The sequence below is a fragment of the Zosterops lateralis genome (assembly GCF_965231275.1).
Source record: "Zosterops lateralis genome assembly, chromosome: 26".
In the NCBI taxonomy this organism is placed as follows: Eukaryota; Metazoa; Chordata; class Aves; order Passeriformes; family Zosteropidae; genus Zosterops; species Zosterops lateralis.
In genome coordinates this window covers 4329801-4349786 of record NC_139786.1, presented here as the reverse complement: position 1 = coordinate 4349786, position 19986 = coordinate 4329801, and the positions used below count along the sequence as shown (strand labels likewise).

Genomic DNA, 19986 nt, shown 5'->3' with positions numbered 1-19986 from the left:
TCCCATTCCCAGTCTTTCCCTTTTTGTGGGATCTCTTTTCTCACTCCCAACCCTTCTCATGGGATGGGATCTCTTTTCCCATTCCCAGTTATTTGGCTGGGATCTCTCTTCCCATTCCCAGCCTTTTGTTTGGGGCCTCTCTTCCCATCCTCAGTGGAAAAGCAGGAGCTGATCCAGAGCCCGGCAGAGCCCTCGGGATCCCCCTGGCACAGGGAAAAGGGCCGGGAATTCTGCAGGACCCAGATCCGACCCCATCCCGACCCCATCCTGCCTCAGCGGGGCTCTGGAGCTGCAGGAATTCCCCCTTTTCCCCAGAACCGCTGGGACTGAGCTGGAATTGCCCTTGGAGGGTTCAGAGGAGCTGTTCCCATCCCCATGGAAGCTCAGATTCCCACGGAATTCCCATTCCAGAGGTGGAGCCGCTCTCCAGCCCTGCCCGGCCACGGCTCCTTCTCCCGAGGCAGCCCCGGGATCATCCCCGTTCCTGCCTTTCCCTGGAAAAACACTTCCCTGTCTTTTGGGGTCCTGATCCCGGATTTCCTGGCTAGGACAGGGATTGGGGGAATGCTGGGAAGGTCCAGAGCTGCCCTGGGGAAGGTTGGGAATTCCACCTGTCCAGGTGAATCCCAAACACAGGGCTCTGCCCCTTTATTCCCAGATTTCCTCCTGGATCACCCCGGTCATTCCCTTCCCTGGGATATTCCATGGGATAAAATTCCTGATGTCCCAAAGTTCACAAAAATTCACCACCACCCCCCCTTGTGCTCCCAGATCCCTTTTCCAGGTCATGAAGGAGCTGTTCCCGCTGTCCCTTCCCAATCCCAAAGTTCCAGCCCCTGGAATTCCTCCCCTGTGACTTTGGTGTTATGGGATCAATCCCAAGGAATTCATCAGGAACAATCCCAAGTGATTAATTCCCAGTTCAGCTGGAGAAGGACAATTCCCACCCCCAGCCCAGGGCATTGGGATAAGCAGGAAAACGGGATGAGTTTCAAACTCCTGAAATTTGGGGCCGTTCCCTGTGGATAAAGCCCCACACTGGGATCTTGGGGTGGAATTTTGGGATCGAGATTGCTGCTCCTGTGCCAGGGATAAACCTGGAAAAATCTGGATGAACCTGGATGTTCCCAGCATCCATTTATTTATCCATTTATCCAGGAAGCCTCTGGAACTCCCAGCAGCATTCCAGGAGATCCATTTATTCATGGAAGGCTTTGGAATAGACGGATCCAGCGGTTGAATTTAAGAATTTTTTTGGGGGGGAAAATCACCCCGGAAGCTTTTGCTGTCCCCTCTCCATCCAGCCAGGGATAATTCCCATGGAAAATTCCCAGATTTCGAGGTGGGATAAGGGCAGGAAAAGCCCCTCCAGGTCCTGGCAGTGGGAGCTGTTTGCAAACACTCGGGAAAAGCGAGAATTAGGCGTCGGCTCCGTTTGGATCCCGGATAACAAATAAATACGGGAAAAATTGGGATCCATTCCCAGACAATTCACAAAGGCCTTAATTGGGACTGAAGTCTGGGGCTCTCCTCACCCAGACTTGATCCGTAAATTATTTGGGGGGGGGGATGAATTATTCACCCGGCTCTGCTCGGAATCAAGGCTGGAATTTTCCTCCAGGAATGATCCTGGATTATTCCTGACCCTCTCCAGACTCCCAATCTCTGTTAAAATCCCATTTTTAGTGGAATTTAGAATGATTCTAAACAAAAAATAATCAATCCCAGGTGGAATTTGAGGGTTGAGGCTTTGTCCTTCCCGGTGGCCAAAATGAGGAAAATCCAGGCTGGGGGGGGGGAAAAAATTGGGTTTTTTGGGAAGAAAGAGGCTTTAATAAGGAATTTTAAATGAGGAGTTTGGAATCAGCAGGAAAAGGGGTTTTGCATCTTAACCAGCTTTTCCCAAAGGATCAGAGGAGCCGGCTCCAGATCTTTTTTAAGAAGGGGAAAAAAAAGCAGATTTGCTTCTCTGATTCCCAGCAGGACCTTTGGGAATAAAGATGGGAAGAAAAAAAAAAAGATTAAAAATACAAATTTTGGCTATCTGGAAAAGGGGAAAAAAGGGACTTTTTCTTTTTATGATCCTTGAAAAATTCAATGATTTGGTCTGTGCCAGGAGAAGCTTTTCCAAAGCCCTTTCCAGGATGATCCTTAAATCCCAAGGAATATTTTGAATATTTTGGCTGCTCCAAGCGGCCTTTGGGGCCTCATCAAAGCCTCTCCCTGGCCTCAAAATCCCAAAAAGAAAAGGGAAAAAAAGGCGGCGGTTTTGATCCCGATTTGCAAATCACTGCGGAGCCGCCGCTTTTCCCTGGAATGTTTGGATTCCCATGGAAAATTCTGAGCTCGGTCCCATTTCTGAGTCACTTTTCCCAACTCCCACGAGCTCCCGGGATGGGTTGGCCCAATCCTGGCTGGGGATAGTTCCCACATTTCCAAATTCCCGGAGTTTTGCAGGATTTATCCCTTTGGAAGCACCGAGGGGCAGGATCGGGGTCATTCCTGCAGAATTCCAGGTCCCTGGATTTCCATCCACACTGGAATCTCCCACTGAAACTCCCTTTCCATGGAATTCTTGTTTTTAAAAAAGGAAATTTTGGGACATTTTTATGGCTTTTTAAGAATTCCTTGGCTCCCTTTTCTCCCAGTGAAACCCTCTTGGGAAATGCTGCTTTCCATGGGCAGGGTTGTCCTCAGTTTTCCTGGAATTATCTCAGTTTTCCTGGAGTTTTCCCAGTTTTCCTGGAATTTTCCCAGTTTTCCTGGAATTCTCAAGACACTGAAAAGATGGGAAAGAGGGAATTGCTCCTGCTGTGCCCACACTCACCTTGGGAAATGGATTTGGGAAGTGGATTTGGGAAATGGATTTGGAAATGGATTTGTTTCCATCAGGAGCCCTCGAGGTCTCTGGGGACAGGGATCAGCTTTTCCTGCTGCGTTTTCCAGGTTTTCCTGTTTCCTGTTGCAGAATCTCTGGAAATTGAGGGATTTTTCCATGGGAATGAGGGGGATGAGCACCTGGGACATTCCTGGGATCCCCAAAGCTTTTCCTTTTCCCTGCCCCAGGGCCCTTCCAGCTCCAAACCCAGCTCACCCTGCCCCATCCCAGCTTTCCCTCCATGGATTAATTCCCTTTTTTCCCTCCCCTCCCAGCACTCCATGGGATGATTTTATCCCAGAGAAGCAGGAACTGGAATTTACCGGGAATCAGGGAACGTTTCTCCAGGGAGGGGATGCTCAGGATCCACATCCCGCTGGAAAATCCCTCCCTGGGAACCGCAGGAAAGGCTCAAACCCCAAAATTGCATAAAAGCAGCCCCGCTCCATCCCCCTCCCCGAGTCCCCGAGCCTTTCCCGGCGCTTCCAGAGGGATTTTTCTCCATCCCACGGATCCGCTCCGTGCCCGGGGAGGGATGAGAGCCTGGCAGTTGCCATGGCAACCGTACATTTTCCTGAGGATTCCGAATGTCTCCTTGGCATCTGCGCCCAGCCCCGGGGTTGGGTTTTTATTTATTTATTTATTTATTTATTTTTTTAGGAATGCTGGAGGTTGTTTCCTTTCCTCGGCAAGGCTGGATCCGAGTGAAATTCTCAGATTTGATTTAATTTTTTTTTTCCCCCGTTGTTTTTTTTTGGTTTTTTTTTCCCTTTGCTTTTTGCCTTGAGCTGCAGCCAGCGATTCCAGACTGGGAATTTTTTTTTTTTTTTTTTTTTTGGGAATTGGGAGCCTCTGCCAGCAGGTTCTTGTGGAATTCCAGAGGGTCACTTTGGTTGGTTCAGGTTGGCTGATTTTTTTCCCTACCAAAAACTGTGGACTTTTGAGAAAAAGCAACATTTGCAGGCTGGGATTTGAATTGAAAATTCACAAATAACCACCAAAAACTTGCAATTTAATCACTTCCCTTAACCCCGTCCTTGTTCCCCTGTGGAGAAAAAGCCAAGTTTAGCTGTTGAAAATTTGTGCACTTGATTCTTTGTGAGCTTTTTATTGCTTTGGGCAAAGGGTCAGGCCCAAAAAAATGTTATTTCTGGGCTCTTGCTCCTCTCCAAGAAGCTTCCCGAGATTGCTCTGCCACAGAGATCCAGCTTTTCCTGTGGGAGTTCCTGTGGGAATAAAGCCTGGATGGGATGGGTAAAAAAAATTTTCATTTTAATTTTACCACCAGGTAAAATCCCAGCAGGCAGAGTTGGGAACAGGATCACTTTGGCTTCTTGAGGGGAAAAAAATAATCAGGAGAATCCTGGATCCTGCTGGGATGGGATTCCATAGGGTCGGGATGGGTTTTTAAGAATTCCTTGGCTCCCTTTTCCCCCAGTGAAATCCTCTTGGGAAATGCTGCTTCCATGGACAGGGTTGTCCTCAGTTTTCCTGGAGTTTTCCCAGTTTTCCTGGAATTCTCAAGATGCTGAAAAGATGGGAAAGAGGGAATTGCTCCTGCTGTGCCCACACTCACCTTGGGAAATGGATTTGGGATGTGGATTTGGGAAGTGGATTTGTTTCCATCAGGAGCCCTCGAGGTCTCTGGGGACAGGGATCAGCTTTTCCTGCTGCTTTTTCCAGGTTTTCCTGTTTCCTGTTGCAGAATCTCTGGAAATTGAGGGATTTTTCCATGGGAATGAGGGGGATGAGCACCTGGGACATTCCTGGGATCCCCAAAGCTTTTCCTTTTCCCTGCCCCAGGGCCCTTCCAGCTCCAAACCCCACTCACCCTGCCCATCCCAGTTTTCCCTCTGTGGATTAATTCCCTTTTTCCCTCCCAGCACTCCCAAGCTTTACAGCATCCACAGAGTCTGGAATATTCCAGGATAAAAACTGGGAGAGGTTTTCCTGGGATTGGGACTGGCTGTGATCCCACAGGCACCACCCTGAGCTGGAATCCCATGGGAGCAGCCCTGGGGGTCTCCCAGTTCTTTGTGACCCCATTCCCGACCCTGGAATTCCCTGGAATCTCTGCCCCATCCCTGCCTCCCTTCCCTCAGGGAGGAGCAGTTCATCCAGGGATGGAGAACTGGAAGTGGGAAGGGCCTGGTGGAGCATTTGTGCCTGAGAGAAATTCCCAGTTCTTCAGTGAGATTCCCAGTTTTCCAGCAAAAATTCTGGTTTTCCAGTGAGATTTCCAGTTTTCCACCAAAATTCCCAGTTCTCCAGTGAGATTCCTTGTTCTCCAGCCCTCTCCAGCCTCTTCCCTGTGCAGCATTCCCACTGCAGCAATAGCTCTCAGGAAAATTTTTCCCAACCACAGGAATATTTTTCCCAACCCCAGGAATAGTTTCCCCACCCACAGGAATATTTTTCCCCACCACAGGAATATTTTTTCCCAACCCCAGGAATGTTTTTCCCAGCCACAGGAACCTCTGGAGAAATAACAGGAGCACTCCCACCACTGGTTTGGTTTTAATCACATCCAGGGAATCATTCCCGGGGTTTTTTTTTTTTCCCACTTTTAATAACGTGGATTTCCCCCCCCTCCTTGCCTGAGGAAATTTAAGGAGCCTGGATTTATCCCTCCGCAGGGAATCCCACACCAACGCTGAGCTGGAGGAATATTTCTTCCCAAAATACCCCCAGAGCAGCCCCCGGCCATTCCCAGCCTCTGGATCTGAGGGTTGGGAAGTTTTTCTGGAATGTCGGGAGCCGCCTCCTCCAGCGTTCCCAGTTTCCCACTGGGAGGGGACTGGTTGGGATGAGCTCCCTCGGCCTCTGCGTCCTTCGGATCCCACAATTTATGGAAAACCACATGGATTTGGGAGATCAAACCCTTTTGACATTCCCGGAACGTCCCGCTGCCCTTGGAGGGGCAGGGGGGGGAGGCAGCATTAATGAGGAATTAATTATCGATCATTCCCGCCGGGAAGGACACCGGGAATGACACGGGAATGACACGGCAGCGTCCCCGCTGTGCCCTGCATGGAACAGAGTTGGTTTTATGGGATTGTGGGGGAGGGTTTGAGCCTTTCCCAGAGCGCCCAGAGAGGGATTTTCCAGCGGGATGTGGATCCTGAGAATTCTCCCCGCACACACCAGATGGAAAAAACCCGGAATGATTCCCTAAAATCCTTCAGCTCCCTTAGGGGATGGGATGAGAGTGTGGGATAATGGGAGGATGGGATAATGGGATGGGATCCATGGGATGGGATGGGATCCATGGGATGGGATCCATGCAATGGGATGGGATTCATGGGATGGGATAATGGGATGGAATGGAATGGGATGGGATGGGATAATGGATGGGATGGGGACCCTGGTGTGTCCCGGCAGGTGGGAGCAGGGGTGGGATGGATAATTCCTGGTGGGATTTCTCCTCCTGGGAGAGGCCGCAGCTCATTTGATCAGAGATAATGGGAAGTGATCCCAACATCCCTCATCACTCCCAGCTCCTGACTTGATTTTTCCAAAGGATTCAGCATCCAGAGTTCCCCAAATCCTTCCTGACAGCGGGGCTGGAGGAACCCTTGGAGCATCTTGTCCTGAGGAGCTGTGGGGGTGTTCCACTGGATCATTCCCTGATCCATTCCCCATCCATTCCCAACCCATTCCCTGATCCATTCCTGATCCATTCCCCGATCCATTCCTGATCCATTCCCGCTCCAGCCCCATCTGGGAGCAGCACACAATGAACTCCCTCAGTCTGCGGAGCCATCAGGACAATCAGCCGATCACTAATTGCCGTTGTCACCTCGCTCCTGTTTTAATTTGGCCTAATGATTCCGTCTGTTCCTACTCCCCCGGCCCCGCCGGCATCCCACTTTTCCTGGGAATTTCCCCGTGGATTGCCAGTGCGTTCCGGATCCCAGAGCAGATAAATTTTAATTTAAGTGTTGTCACAGCCTGTCCCCCCGGCTGCCCTTTGTCACCAAACCTCTTTGGGATGCTCAGAGAATCCTGGGCTTTTTCTGGGATGCTCAGGCAATCCTGGATCTTCTGGGATGTTCAGGGAATCCTGAGCTTTTTCTGGGATGTTCAGTTAATCCAGAACCTTTTCTGGGATGTTCAGGACATCCTGAACTTCTCTGGGATACTTGGGCAATCCTGGATCTTTCTGGAATGCTCAGGGCATCCTGAAATTTTTCTGGGATGTTCAGGGAATCCCAAACCTCTCTGAGATGCTCTGGCAATCCTGAACTTTTTCTGGGATGCTCAAGGAATCCTGGACCTCTCTGGGATGTTCAGGGAATCCTGAATCTCTCTAGGATTCTCAGGGCATCCTGAACTTTTTCTGGGATTCTCAGGCAATCCTGGATCTCTCTGGGATGCTCTGAGAATCCTGAACTTTTTCTGGGATGCTCTGGCAATCCCAGATCTCCCTGGAATCCTCAAGGAATCCTGGATCTCTCTGTGGGAATGCTGGGGGCTCACAGCTCCCCACGGCAGGGATGGCAGCAGCGCTGATCACAGAATTTCCCAAAAATCTGGAAGCAAATTCCATTTGGAAGCTTTCCCTGGAATCCTCAGCGATGGTTTTGAGAGGCTGAAGGGCTCAAATTATCCCTCGGGAAGGAGATCCTGGGGATGGCTCTGGAAAACCCAGGCAGCAACAGGCGGGAAGGGAATACTCGGAATATTCTGGGAATTCACCTGTGACTCTCCTGCAGGGATGGATCAGGAAATTCCATGGAATTCCTTGAGTGGGAGGAAAAACGAGCCAAAGTTCTGCAAATCATAAAAAAAAAAAAAAAAAAAAAAAAAAAAAAAAAAAAAAAAAAAAAAAAAAGAGAAAATAAATATTTAAATATATTTATATTTAAATATAAATCCCCCCCCGCCCCCCCCCCCAAAAAAAAAAAATCAGCTTTTTCCTCCTTCCCCATCCCCTTTCTGCCCGGAATGTTCTTGATTTGCCGTCAGAAATGTGGGATTTGGGATCCGGGATCCGCAGGCACAGCCGGGGCTCAGCTCCTGCTGCAGCCCAGAGCCTCTGCCAGCCCCTGGAGCTGCTCCTAAAAATGCAGAGAAGCTGCAGCCCAGCTTAAAAACCTGGATTTTCCAGAGGGAAGGGAGTTCAGGGGGGCTAAAAACCTGGATTTTCCAGAGGGAAGGACAATTCAGGGAAAATTCCACCTCCTCAGTTAATCCAGGATTTCTCCAGGGGCAGAGCTCGGCCAGGTTTTCTCCCACTGTGGAATTGGGACAGTTCCAAATGCTCCATTGACCCCACGGCCTGAGGGGTGAAACGAGATGAGCCCAAGGTTTGCTGGCTGAAAATCAGGGAATTGAGACTTCCCAGCTGAAAAATCACATATTTGAGCTTCCTGATTGAAAATCATGGCTTAAAGACTTCCTGGTTGAAAATCGTGGATTTGAGATTTCCTGGTTGAAAATCGTGGATTTGAGGCTTCCCACATCCTGGGATGTGCCATAGACAGGGGACAAAGCTGTCACCTCCGGGGTTTGTGCCATCCAGAGGCAGCTCCTGTGGTGGGCAGAGAGGGATTCCAGGCTTTTTCTGGGATTTGAGGCTTTTCCTGGGAATTCCTGGGCTGTTCCCACCCCCCTAAACCCAACAGCCTCCCCTGAGGGTAACAGTGATGTCCCCACCCCTGTCCCCCTGTGCCACCCCCTGTGTCCCTCCCAGCAGCCTCCAGATGCCATTTCCAGATGTTATTCCCTAAAAAAAAAACATTTCCACGAGGTGGAGAACACCTGGAAAAATCCCTGCCGAGGTCTGAGCCGGGATTTGGATTCGGGAAAAGCGGCTTTGGAGCTTTTCCCAGCAGAAGGAGGGAGGGATTAAATGGGAATTTTGGGAAGAAGTCCTTCCCTGTGAAGGTGGCGAGGCCCTGGCACAGCTTTCCCCAGCCCTGGAATTGTCCAAGGCCCGGCTGGAGAGGGTTTGGAGCCTCCAGGATCAGCAGAACCCGCTCCAAACCCACCGGCACTGCCGCCTTCTGCAGCCGCTTCTCCCCTCACTTAATCCTGCTTTTGTTCACAGCCATGGGATTTTTTTCATTTTATTTTTTTTCCCTCGATCCTTTTGCACCTCCATGGGCAGGGATGATGCTCATGGATTTCCCTCCTGGATCCCCTCCTGATATCCCGGGAAGAGCTGGAAGCCACCCCAGGATCTGTCACTCCCAGCCCTCCCTGCTGAGGCCTCGCTCCTCATTTTTCCAAGCTGAGGAAGGAGAAAGGCTGGGGAAAAAAAAAAAAAATCCCTGGGAGTTTATCCCGACAGGAATAAACCTTTGGAAAGCCTCAACCCCACGGGAGGAGCTGAATTTTGGAGAAGGGACCCAGCCCGGGGGCCTGAACGTCTCCTCAGCCTCCAAAACTCCCTCGGTGTCCAGGAGGGATGGGATGAGATGGGATGGGATGGGATGGGATGGGACATCCCTAGGGAATGCCTGTGGGATCCCAACACCTCTGGAATGTGCATTTTGAGGCCAGGAGGGCCAAATTGTGCCCCTTTTTCCAGGCTGGAGGCTGAGCCTGGATCAGGGGAAGCCACAGGAACCTGTGGAAGCTTTTTGAGAAAAAAAAAAAAAAAAAAAAAAAAAAAAAAAAAAAAAAAAAAAAAAACCACCACAACCGAAACAACAACTCCAGAGCAAAACAACTCCAGAGCCGAGACAATTCCAGAGGCTGGGAGCGCCAGGCCGAGCACAGCAGGCTGATTTCCCAGCCCTCCTCATTAAAACGCAGCCGGAGAGAGGCAGAGAAGCACCGAGATAAGAGGCGGCCGCAGGCGGGAGCTCTCGGCGGCTCCCGGCTGTGGTTTTTATCTCCTGGCTGCCTCCCAGACGAGCAGGAATAGCAGGAACAGCGTTATCTCCCTCCCTGCCCGCGGAGGTGCAAAAGGATCGAGAGGAAAAAAAATAAAATGAAAAAAATCCCATGGCTGTGAACAAAAGCAGGATTAAGTGAGGGGAGAAGCGGCTGCAGAAGGCGGCGGTGCCGGTGGGTTTGGAGCGGGTTCTGCTGATCCTGGAGGCTCCAAACCCTCTCCAGCCTGGCCTTGGACAATTCCAGGGCTGGGGAAAGCTGTGCCAGGGCCTCGCCACCTTCACAGGGAAGGATTTCTTCCCAAAATTCCCATTTAATCCCTCCCTCCTTCTGCTGGGAAAAGCTCCAAAGCCGCTTTTCCCGAATCCAAATCCCGGCTCAGACCTCGGCAGGGATTTTTCCAGGTGTTCTCCACCTCGTGAAAATGTTGTTTTTTTGAGAATAACATCTGGAAATGGCATCTGGAGGCTGCTGGGAGGGACACAGGGGGTGGCACAGGGGGACAGGGGTGGGGACATCACTGTTACCCCCAGGGGAGGCTGTTGGGTTTAGGGGGGTGGGAACGGCCCAGGAATTCCCAGGACAAGCCTCAAATCCCAGGAAAAGCTTCGTATTCCAGGAACAGCCTGGTATCTCAGGAAAATCCTCATAATCCAGGAACACCCTCCTATCCCAGGGACAGCTTCCTATTCCAGAAATCCCAGGAAAATCCCGGCATCCCAGGAAAACTCCATATCCCAGGAAACCTCTCGCATTTCAGGAAAACCCTCCCATCCCAGGAAGAGCCTCCAATCCCAAGAAAACCCTCATATCCTGAGAAAATCCTCCCATCCCAAGGAAAAGCCTCGTATCCCAGGAACAGTCCAGCATCCCAGGAAAACTCTCAATATCCCAGGAAAACCCTCCTATTCCAGAAATCCCAGGAAAACCCTCCCATACCAGGAGAACCCTCATATCCCAGGAACACTCTCCCAGCCCAGGAAAACACTCCCATTGCAGGAAAAGCCTCATATCCCAGGAATGGCATGGCATCCCAGGAAAACTCATAATCCAGGAACATCCTTCCATCCCAGGAACAGCCTCAAATCCTAGTAAAACCCTTGGATTTCCAGGAAAACCCTGGATTCCAGGAACAGCCTGGTACCCCAGGAAAACCCTCATATCCTAAGAAAACCCTCCCATCCCAAGGAAAAGCCTGATATCCCAGGAAAACCCTCGGATTTCAGGAAAACCCTCCTATTCCAGGAACAACCTCGTATCCCAGGAAAACCCTCCCATCCCAGGAAGACCCTCATATTTCAGGAACAACCTGGTATCCCAGGAAGACCCTCCTATTCCAGGAACAGCCTGATATCCCAGGAAAACCCTCCCATCCCCGCAACCTCCACCTGGGGAACACGCACCCCCTCCTCATCCCCCGGGCCCCCAAACCCGCCCGGAATTCCCGCTCAGGCCCCACGGACGCGGAGTTTTCCCGGGGCCGCTCCCCCATCCCGGGGCTCGGGGTTTCCATGGAGCCGGGCTCGGCCGGGCATACAGATGAGCAGGGCCCGGTTACCACGGCACCGCCGGCCCTTTGTCCCCTCTTCGCTTGTTTCTGCTTTGGCCCTTTAGTTATTTCCCCTTCGTCCCTTCATTTATTTATTCTTTGTCATTTTTTGTTTCTCCTTTTCACTGTGTTTCTCCTTTTTCCCTGTATTTGTTCTTTGTCTCTTTATTTCTTCCTTGTCCCTTTATTTATTCCTTCTTTGTCCTTGTATTTCTCCTCTTTCCTTTTTATTTCTCCTTTTTCCTTTTCCTTCTCCTTTTCTCCTCTATTTCTCCTTTCCCCCTTTTTATTTCTCTTTCCTCTTTATTTCTCCTTTGTTCCTTTATTTATTTCTCTTTCCCCCCTTTTTATTTCTCCTTTTCCCTCTATTTCTCCTTTGTTCCTTTTTATCTCTCCTTTTCCCCTTTACTTCTATTTTCCCCCTGCATTTCTCCTTTATCCCTTTATTTATTTCTCATTTTCCCCTTAATTTCTCCTTTTCCCTTTTTATTTCTCGTTTTCACTTCTTTTCCCCCTTTTTATTTCTCCTTTTTCCCCTTCATTTCTCCGTTTGTTTTCCCTGCCGAGGCTGGAGGCGGGAGCAGAGTCGCTGTTCCCACTCCGGGGTTTGCTCAGTTTTGGGAGTTGCTGGGGAATCCCAATTTCCTTGTGAATGTGGGGTTAAATGGGATTTTGGGATGAAATCCCTTCCTGGGAGGGGCTGGGATGGAATTCCCAGAGAATCCCTGGCTGCCCCATCCCTGGAAGGGGCCCAAGCCACCGTGGGATCGTGGAAATGTCCCTGCCTGGGCAGGGGTGGGACTGGGATGATCTTTAACGTCTTCCAGCCTAAACCATTCCATGATTTGGGAAAAAAAATCCCAGTTTCAGGATTCCTGACTCATTTCCAGCTTGCAGATTCCCAGAGAATCCGTGGCTGCCCCATCCCTGGGAGTGTCCCAGGCCAGGCTGGAGCACTCTGGATCAGGACAATGTCCCTGCCCACGGCACTGGATGGGATTTAAGCTCCCAAACCATTCCAGGATTCAGTAATTCCATGATAATAATGAACAATAATTCCATAATTCCCTCCTGCCCCAGGCAGGACCCACTCCCAGCATCCCAACTGCCCCCAGGGGCTGGATGGGGACGGAAAAACGGGAATGGGTGAGGGGAGGATTTTCCCACAGCACCCAACGGCCACTTCCCACCTGCCTGTGCCGGGTGGGGACAGGGACCAGGAGGGTCTGCTGTGCCCAGGGTGAGGTGGAGCAGGAGATGGGGAAGATGGAAAAACTGGAGAAGTTGGGGAAGATGGAAAAGCTGGAGAAGCTGGAGAAGCTGGAAAAGATAGAGAAGATGGGGAAGATGAGGAAGATGATGAGGAAGATGATGAGGAAGATGATGAGGAAGATGATGAGGAAGATGATGAGGAAGATGATGAGGAAGATGGAAAAGCCTGGAAGATGGGGAAGATGGTGGAACTGGGGAAAATGGAGAAGCTGCAGAAGCCAGGGAAGACAGAAAAACTGGAGAAGTTGGTGAATCTGGAGAAAACAGGGGAAATGAAGAAGCCAGAGAAGCTTGGGAAGATGGAGAAGTTGGGGAAAATGGAAAACCTGGAGAAGCTGCAGAAGCCAGGGAAGAGGGGAAAGATGGAAAAACTGGAGAAGTTGGAGAAGCTGGAGAAAATGGGGAAGCCAGAGAAGCTGGGGAAGATGGAGAAGCAGCCCCGAGCTCAGCTCTCCCCCAGCAAAGCCCCTGGAGCCACCATCCCTCGGGAATGTCACACTGGGAGCGGAGCTGAGGGACCAGCAGTGACAGTGGGCACGGCCACCCTGTCCCCACCAGGCTGGAGCTGCCACCAGCCCTGCAGGAATTCCAGGAGCTGCTTCATTAGCCTCACCCTTTCTCGGGATTTCCCCTCTCAGCAGGGACCACTCACTGCCAGAGCTCTTCCTTTCCTCCCAGTTTGCTCCTTTCCGTGAATTTCAGCCCCAAGTTTTCCCAAATCCACCATTTTTCCATGAGTTCCCATCCCGTGGCTCACACAAACCCCTGGATTATCCCATACCCAAGATTTCTCCCAGTCATCCCTGCTCCAACCCTGCCCTGTGCTGGGAAAAACGGGATAAAATCCAATTATAGACAAAACCAGCAGAGCTGGGGAGCTTTTCCATGGAAAACCAGGATTGGAAGGAACCAGGAGCCTTTTCTAGACTTTCCTTCACAGCCTGAAGAAAATAAATAAAACCCCTCCAAACTCCTCCATTATATATATATATATATATATATATATATATATATATGTTTATTTTTTTTAAAGGAGAAAAGATTCCTGAGATATTTGAACAGCTGGAGACTTTTATAGACCCGAAAACGCCGGAGCACTTAAAAGGAAAGGTGTGGATCCATCAGAGGGAAGCAGGAATCGATGGATCCAACCTTTCCTTTTATGCTGCTTGTCCAGGAGCTGCTTTAAAAGCAGCAGGAAAGGAGGGAAAAGAGCGAGATTGATCCGGGAGGAGTCGATGAGGAATAAACTCGGCTCAGGAGCCCTTTCCAGGGGATAAAACAGAAACTTTGCTTTTCCCACTCTTTGAATGTTTGGGTTTCTTTCCTGCTGGGTTGAGAGGTTTTTAAGGGAAGAAAAGGTTGGATTGGGGTCAGCGTGGGGCAGGAGAGCCAGAGGAAACCATGGAATCAAAGCTGGCTCTGGCTGGACTGGGAGAGGGGCAAGAGGTGCTGGGGGGGGGGGTTCAAACCCATTCCAGCCCCTCCCTCGGCATTCCCAGGATGTTTTTCCCTAAGGAATATCCCATCGGAGGGCTGCAAATGGGGCTGGAGCTCCTGGATGGGGGAATTTGGAGCTGGGGAGGATGAGCAGCGAGCAGAGCCCGCAGGAAGATTATCCCCATGGATAATTATTCCCATGGATATTTATCCTCGTGGATATTTATTCCCAAAACCCGCAGCTCTGGCTCTGCTCAGCCACAGATCCAGGGGCTGCTGGGGGGCCTGGGCAGATTCCATGGGATAAAATTCCACCCAGATTTTCTGGGATGAGAGGACACGGAAAATGCTATGGATATAAAATGGAATTAATGGATTTATTTCGGGGTCCTGGGCAGATCGCATGGGATCATTCCACCCAGATTCTCTGGGATGGAAGGGCACAGTTAAATCACGGATATCAAGTGGAATTCATGGATTTGTTTTGAGGGTGTTGGGGGTGCTGGGCTGATTCCATGGGATAATTGCACCCAGATTCTCTGGGATGGGGGGGCACAGTGAATGCCACGGATATAAACCGGAATTCACGGATTTGCCGCGCAGTTTTGAGGGCACTGGGGGTCCCGGGGTTCCCACGCTCAGGTGTTCCCCTCTCCAATCCGTTCCTTGTCCCCGCTCCTCGTTCCCCACCAGCCCAAAGCCTCCCCTAACCCCACCTCGCTCTTTTCCCCAGGAATGACCCCCAGGAGGAGCCCGGAAGATGCAGCCGAGCGCGGGCACGACTCCTTTGGGGAGAAGAGGAGGCGCAGCTCTGACTGAGGTGCCCCCAGCGCTTTGAGCTCCCATTGTGGGGAGCGCCGGGCAGGGCCGACCCTTGCACATCCCGCATGGAGCATCTCCCCGCACAGGCACCGTCCCCACCTCGCTGTCACCCCGTGGCCAGCAGCTCTGGATGCTCCCTGTGACCTTCTCCAGCCCAAAATGAGAGGCCTCCAGCCCAGCTGCCTGCTGCTGTGCTGCGTGGTGGCCGCCAGCGCCATGCCCACCGTGCCCTGGAGGGTGCCTTGTCCCCCGCGCTGCGTCTGCCAGATCCGGCCCTGGTACACGCCGCGCTCCGCCTACCGGGAGGCGGCCACGGTGGATTGCAACGACCTCTTCATCACCTCGGTGCCCCCCGAGCTGCCCGAGGGCACCCAGACCTTGCTGCTGCAGAGCAACAACATCGCCAGGCTGGAGCAGGGCGAGCTGGGCTACCTGCGGAACCTGTCGGAGCTGGATCTGTCGCAGAACAGCTTCTCCGATGTCTGGGATTTCGGGCTCAGGAACATGCCCCAGCTGCTCAGCCTGCACCTGGAGGAGAACCAGCTCTCCGAGCTGCCCGACAGCAGCTTCCCGGGCTTGGGGAACCTTCAGGAGCTTTACCTGAACCACAACAGGATCCGCAGCATCGCCCCCCGCGCCTTTGCCGGCCTGGGCAGCCTCCTGCGGCTCCACCTCAACTCCAACCTGCTGAGGACGCTGGACAGCCGCTGGTTCCAGATGCTGCCCAGCCTGGAGATCCTCATGGTGGGAGGGAACAAGGTGGACGCCATCCTGGACATGAATTTCCGGCCCCTGAGCAACCTGAGGAGTTTGGTGCTGGCCGGGATGCAGCTGCGGGAGATCTCGGATTACGCCCTGGAAGGGTTGAGGAGCCTGGAGAGCCTCTCCTTCTACGACAACAAGCTGGCAGATGTCCCCAAGAGGGCTCTGCAGCAGGTGCCCGGCCTCAAATTCCTGGATCTGAACAAGAACCCGCTGCAGAGGGTCAAGCAGAGCGACTTCACCAACATGCTGCACCTCAAAGAGCTGGGCCTCAACAACATGGACGAGCTGGTGTCCATCGACCAGTTCGCCCTCATCAACCTCCCCGAGCTGACCAAGCTGGACGTCACCAACAACCCCAAGCTGTCCTTCATCCACCCCAAGGCCTTCCAGCACCTTCCTCAGCTGGAGACGCTGATGCTCAACAACAACGCCCTAAGTGCCTTGCACCGGCAGACGGTGGAGTCGCTGCCCAACCTGCAGGAGATCAGCATTCACGGCAACCCCCTGCGCTGCGACTGCGTCATCCGCTGGGTCAACAGCACCCGGCCCCGCGTGCGCTTCATCGAGCCGCAGTCCACGCTCTGCGCCGAGCCCCCCGACCTCCAGCGCCGCCACATCCGCGATGTCCCTTTCCGTGAGATGACGGAGCAGTGCCTGCCGCTCATCTCCGCCCGCAGCATCCCCACCCGCCTGGAGGCTGAGGTTGGGGACGACGTGGAGCTGCACTGCCGGGCCTTGGCGGAGCCGGAGCCGGAGATTTATTGGGTGACGCCAGCCGGGGTGAAGCTGCTGCCGTTTGGGGGTGATGGGAGGTTCAAGGTGCACTCCGAAGGGACGCTGGAGATCCGTGGGATCGAGGTGGGAGAAGCCGGGCTCTACACGTGCGTGGCTCACAACCTGCTGGGCGCCGACACCCGCGGCGTCCGAGTGCTGGTCAACCGCTCCTTCCCGTTGGGTCGAGCCGAGCTGGAGCTGCTGGTGGTGGACGTCCAGCCGCACCACGTCCTGCTGGCCTGGAGGCCGAGCCTCAACGCCGTCTCCTCCAACCTCACCTGGGCCGGCGCGGGGTGGGGATCCCGGCTGGGCTCGGCGCGGATCCCGGCGGGCACCCACAGCTTCAACGTCACCCGGCTGCGCCCCGACACCGAGTACCGCGCGTGTCTGCGCGTGGCCTTGGCGGAGTCGCCCGCCAGGGTGGCCTGTGTCACCGCCAGGACTAAAGAGGCCGCCCGAGGGGTGGTGCCCTGGGGACAGGGGACGCTGGTGACGGCGCTGCTGCTGTGCCTGCTGCTCCTGGGGGTGGCGGCGCGGGCCGGAGCCCGGCGGGAGTCGCTGGGCGGCGCAGCCGGGGCCGTGCGCGTGGTTTATCCCGTGCAGCCCCGGGGACAACTCCTGGCCGTGGAGGTGCAGGCGGCACCCCTGGAGTGCTGAGGGAGGGATAGAATTTTGGGGGGGGGGGGGTTTCAAAGGGATTTTGGGGTGGGTGGGGAGGGGGGAAAGGGGTTTTTTTACCAAAAAATGACAGATGGTAGGGAAAAAAAAAATGGGATTTTGTGGACATGACCTTGAGGATCCTCTGGACCTATGGGAAGAGGAGCCTCTGGTGGTCCTGGATCTGTGTGGAGGGGCTGGATTTGGCCACAGATCCCAAAAAAACCCCGCTGGGAAGACGGGAGGAGACCGAGAACGCTGTGGGGACGATGCCCCGAGTGGGTGAAGAGCCATAAAGAGGAACCCCAAACCTGTGTCCCCCTGGCACCAGGGACACCCCAGAGGTGTCACCTCCTCGCTGGACACTCCCTGCTTTGGAAATACAAAAAACCCTAAAAAAAAAAAAAGAGGTTTCTTCCTTTAGGATCTGTGTGGGGTCTGGGGTTTCTTTTTCGGGGATTTTTTGGAGCATTGGGATCATCAAACAAAGCCTCCCCAGTGTCACCTCCCTGGCTGGACAGTCCCTGCTTTGGAAATACAAGAAAAACCTAAAAGAACCCTAAAAAAAAAAAAAAAAAAAAAAAAAAAAAAAAAGTTTTTTTCCTTTGGGATTCGTGTGAGATTTGGGGTTATTTTCTGGGGTTTTTTTTGAGCGTTGGGATATTCAAAGCAAGTGTCATCCCCTGCTCTGTCACTGCTGTCACTTGGGGGGAATCAGGAAAGGATTTGGAACGAAAGAACGGGAAATGAGGACAGTGACACTTCCTTGGGCTGGATGGATCCTGGATCCCAAAATTTTCGTGGATAAAGGCTAAAACAAAAAACAAAAAACAGGAAGAGGGGAGGAAGTTGTGGGTCGGTGTAAAAAAAAAAAAAACACAAGGAGAAAAACCTGGGAATGTTGGGATGCACCTGGAGGGATCCGAGGGGCATCACTGGTGGAAAACTTGGATTTGTGGGATTGGGAAATCAGGAAAACCAACCCCCAGCCATGGGATTGAGTCCTTTTCCAGCCGGGAATGCGGATCCTGGAGGAGGGAGAGCGGCAGGAGCCGGGCGGGGGTGCCCTCTAGTGAGCTCCGCCTCCTCCAGCAGCGCCGAGCCCAAAAAACGGCTGGAAAAGGGAGAAAAATCCCCTTTGGGATTGTCACAGGGTGGGTGATCCCACGGGAATGTCAGAGATGGGATTGGGCTGAAGAACAAAGATCCAAAGGCTTTGCTGCTGCCATTCCCGAGGGATTTTGCAGACATTGGAAGGGGAAAAATCTACCTGGAAAGGGGAGAAGTTTTCCCAAAAATGGGGAAAAGTGTGCCTGGAAAGGGAAAAAAAAATGATAAAAGGGAGAAAAGTCTGCCTGGTAAGGGAGAAAAAAAATCTGTCTGAAAAGAGGGAAAAATCTGCCTGGAGAGAGGAAAAAAATGTATTTGAAAAGGTGAAAAATCTGCCAGAAAAGGGGAAAATTGTGCCTGAAAAGGGGGGAAATGGGCTTTAAAGGAATTATTTTATCCTTTGAAAGTCTGTGTTTTGTTTTTAAAGCAAATTTTCACTGAAAAATTAGGATTTTTTTTTTTTTCCTAAAGGATAGGTGAGGGCAGGTGGAACATCCCAAAATATCCCAAAGCTGCTCAACAGGTGACACTGAACAGGTTTAAATACATAAAAAAAGAGAATAAATAGAAATTAAGGAGCCCAAAAAGAAAGCAAAATATAACATTATTATTATTATTATTATTTTTCCATCTGATTTGTGACCTGAGAGGTGTGGATTAAAAACGCGGATTTATTTCCCATCTGGGAGAAAGGAATTCTTCACCCTGCCGACCTTACACAATAAAAAAAATCAGGAATAAAGTTCTTTTTCTTCTCCCCAAAACCAATCCCCTGCCCTCCCACCATAAATATTTATTCGTACTTTTATCCCTCAGCTCCAAAGGAATTGCACAAGTCAAGATTTCTGGAAAAAAAACATTCCAAAAGTCACAACTTTACCCAAAATCTTCTGTCCTTGGTCAGGAGAAAGAAGCCCAAGGGATAAAATGGGGCTGAAGTTGGGAAATTGGGAAAATTTCCAAGCTGGGATTTGGATCTCGAGGTGATTTCCATGGAAAAGTGGATCCTGGAGGGGATTCTTGGTGGGATTTAAACCTTGGCTGTCTTTGGTTTCACTGGCTGAGCTCTGGAATTTGGGTTTGAGTGCAAAAATCCTCATTTTGGGGTTAATTTTAGGGGCAGAAGGTCCTGCTATCCCATAAAGATCCCAGTGACCATCCTGATCTCTTTCCTGCAAACTCTGAAATGGAGATTTGAGTGCAAAAACCCCTCATTTTGGGATTGTTCTAGGAGCAAAGAGGCCCTGCTACCCCATAAAGATCCTGATGGTCATCGTGATCCTGCAGACCAAGCTCTGGAATTGGGGTTTTTGTGCAAAAAACCCCTATTTTTAGGAGTTATTTTAGTAATAGAAGGTTGTGCTACCCCATAAAGACCCTGATGATCATCCTGATCTCTTTTCTGCACACACTGTAATTGGGATTTGAGTGCAAAAATCCTCTTTTTGGGGGGTTATTTTAGTAAGATTCTGATGGCTCTCTCCATCTCCCTCCTGCACATATCGTAGTGGGGGTTTGTGTGCAAAAAATCCTGATTTTGGGGTTGCTTTAGGGGCAGAACGACTCCCTACCCCATCAAGATCCTGATGGCCATCCTGATTTCCCTCCTGCACACACTGAAATCAGGTTTTGAGTGCAAAAATCCTGATTTTAGGGTTGCTTTAGGGGCAGAAAGCCTCCCTACCCAATGAAGATCCTGATGATCATCTCGATCTCCTTCCTGCACACACTAAATTTAGGATTTTGAGTGCAAAAATCCTCTTTTTGGGGTTATTTAAGGGTCAGAAGATTCTGCTACCCCGTGAAGATCCTGATGACCATCTTGATCTCCTTCGTGCACACACTGAAATCAGGATTTGAGTGCAAAAATCCTGAT

The 19986-nt window shown here is 51.6% G+C and overlaps 2 protein-coding genes and 1 long non-coding RNA gene across 3 annotated transcripts in view; 1 reads left to right on the top strand and 2 right to left on the bottom strand.

Moving 5' to 3' along the window:
* SLC16A1 (solute carrier family 16 member 1) overlaps positions 1–19986 on the bottom strand; it is a 201069-nt gene that overhangs the window by 156096 nt on the left and 24987 nt on the right. The gene's annotated exons all lie outside the window — the stretch shown is intronic.
* LOC310919097 lies at positions 11466–12143 on the bottom strand. The gene is made up of 2 exons (XR_014591782.1): positions 11774–12143; positions 11466–11742 (listed from the first exon to the last, which is right to left on the bottom strand). It is a non-coding gene; the product is annotated as an uncharacterized lncRNA (long non-coding RNA).
* Positions 14715–19978, top strand: LRRN2 (leucine rich repeat neuronal 2). The gene has a single exon (XM_083878443.1). The coding sequence runs from the start codon at positions 14964–14966 to the stop codon at positions 16998–17000; it is 2037 nt and encodes a 678-aa protein (XP_083734569.1). The 5' UTR covers positions 14715–14963; the 3' UTR covers positions 17001–19978.

What these genes read in the sequence shown, in the direction of transcription:
- LRRN2 (XM_083878443.1), top strand. Translation starts at nt 14,964, where the DNA reads ATGAGAGGCCTCCAGCCCAGCTGCCTGCTGCTGTGCTGCGTGGTGGCC.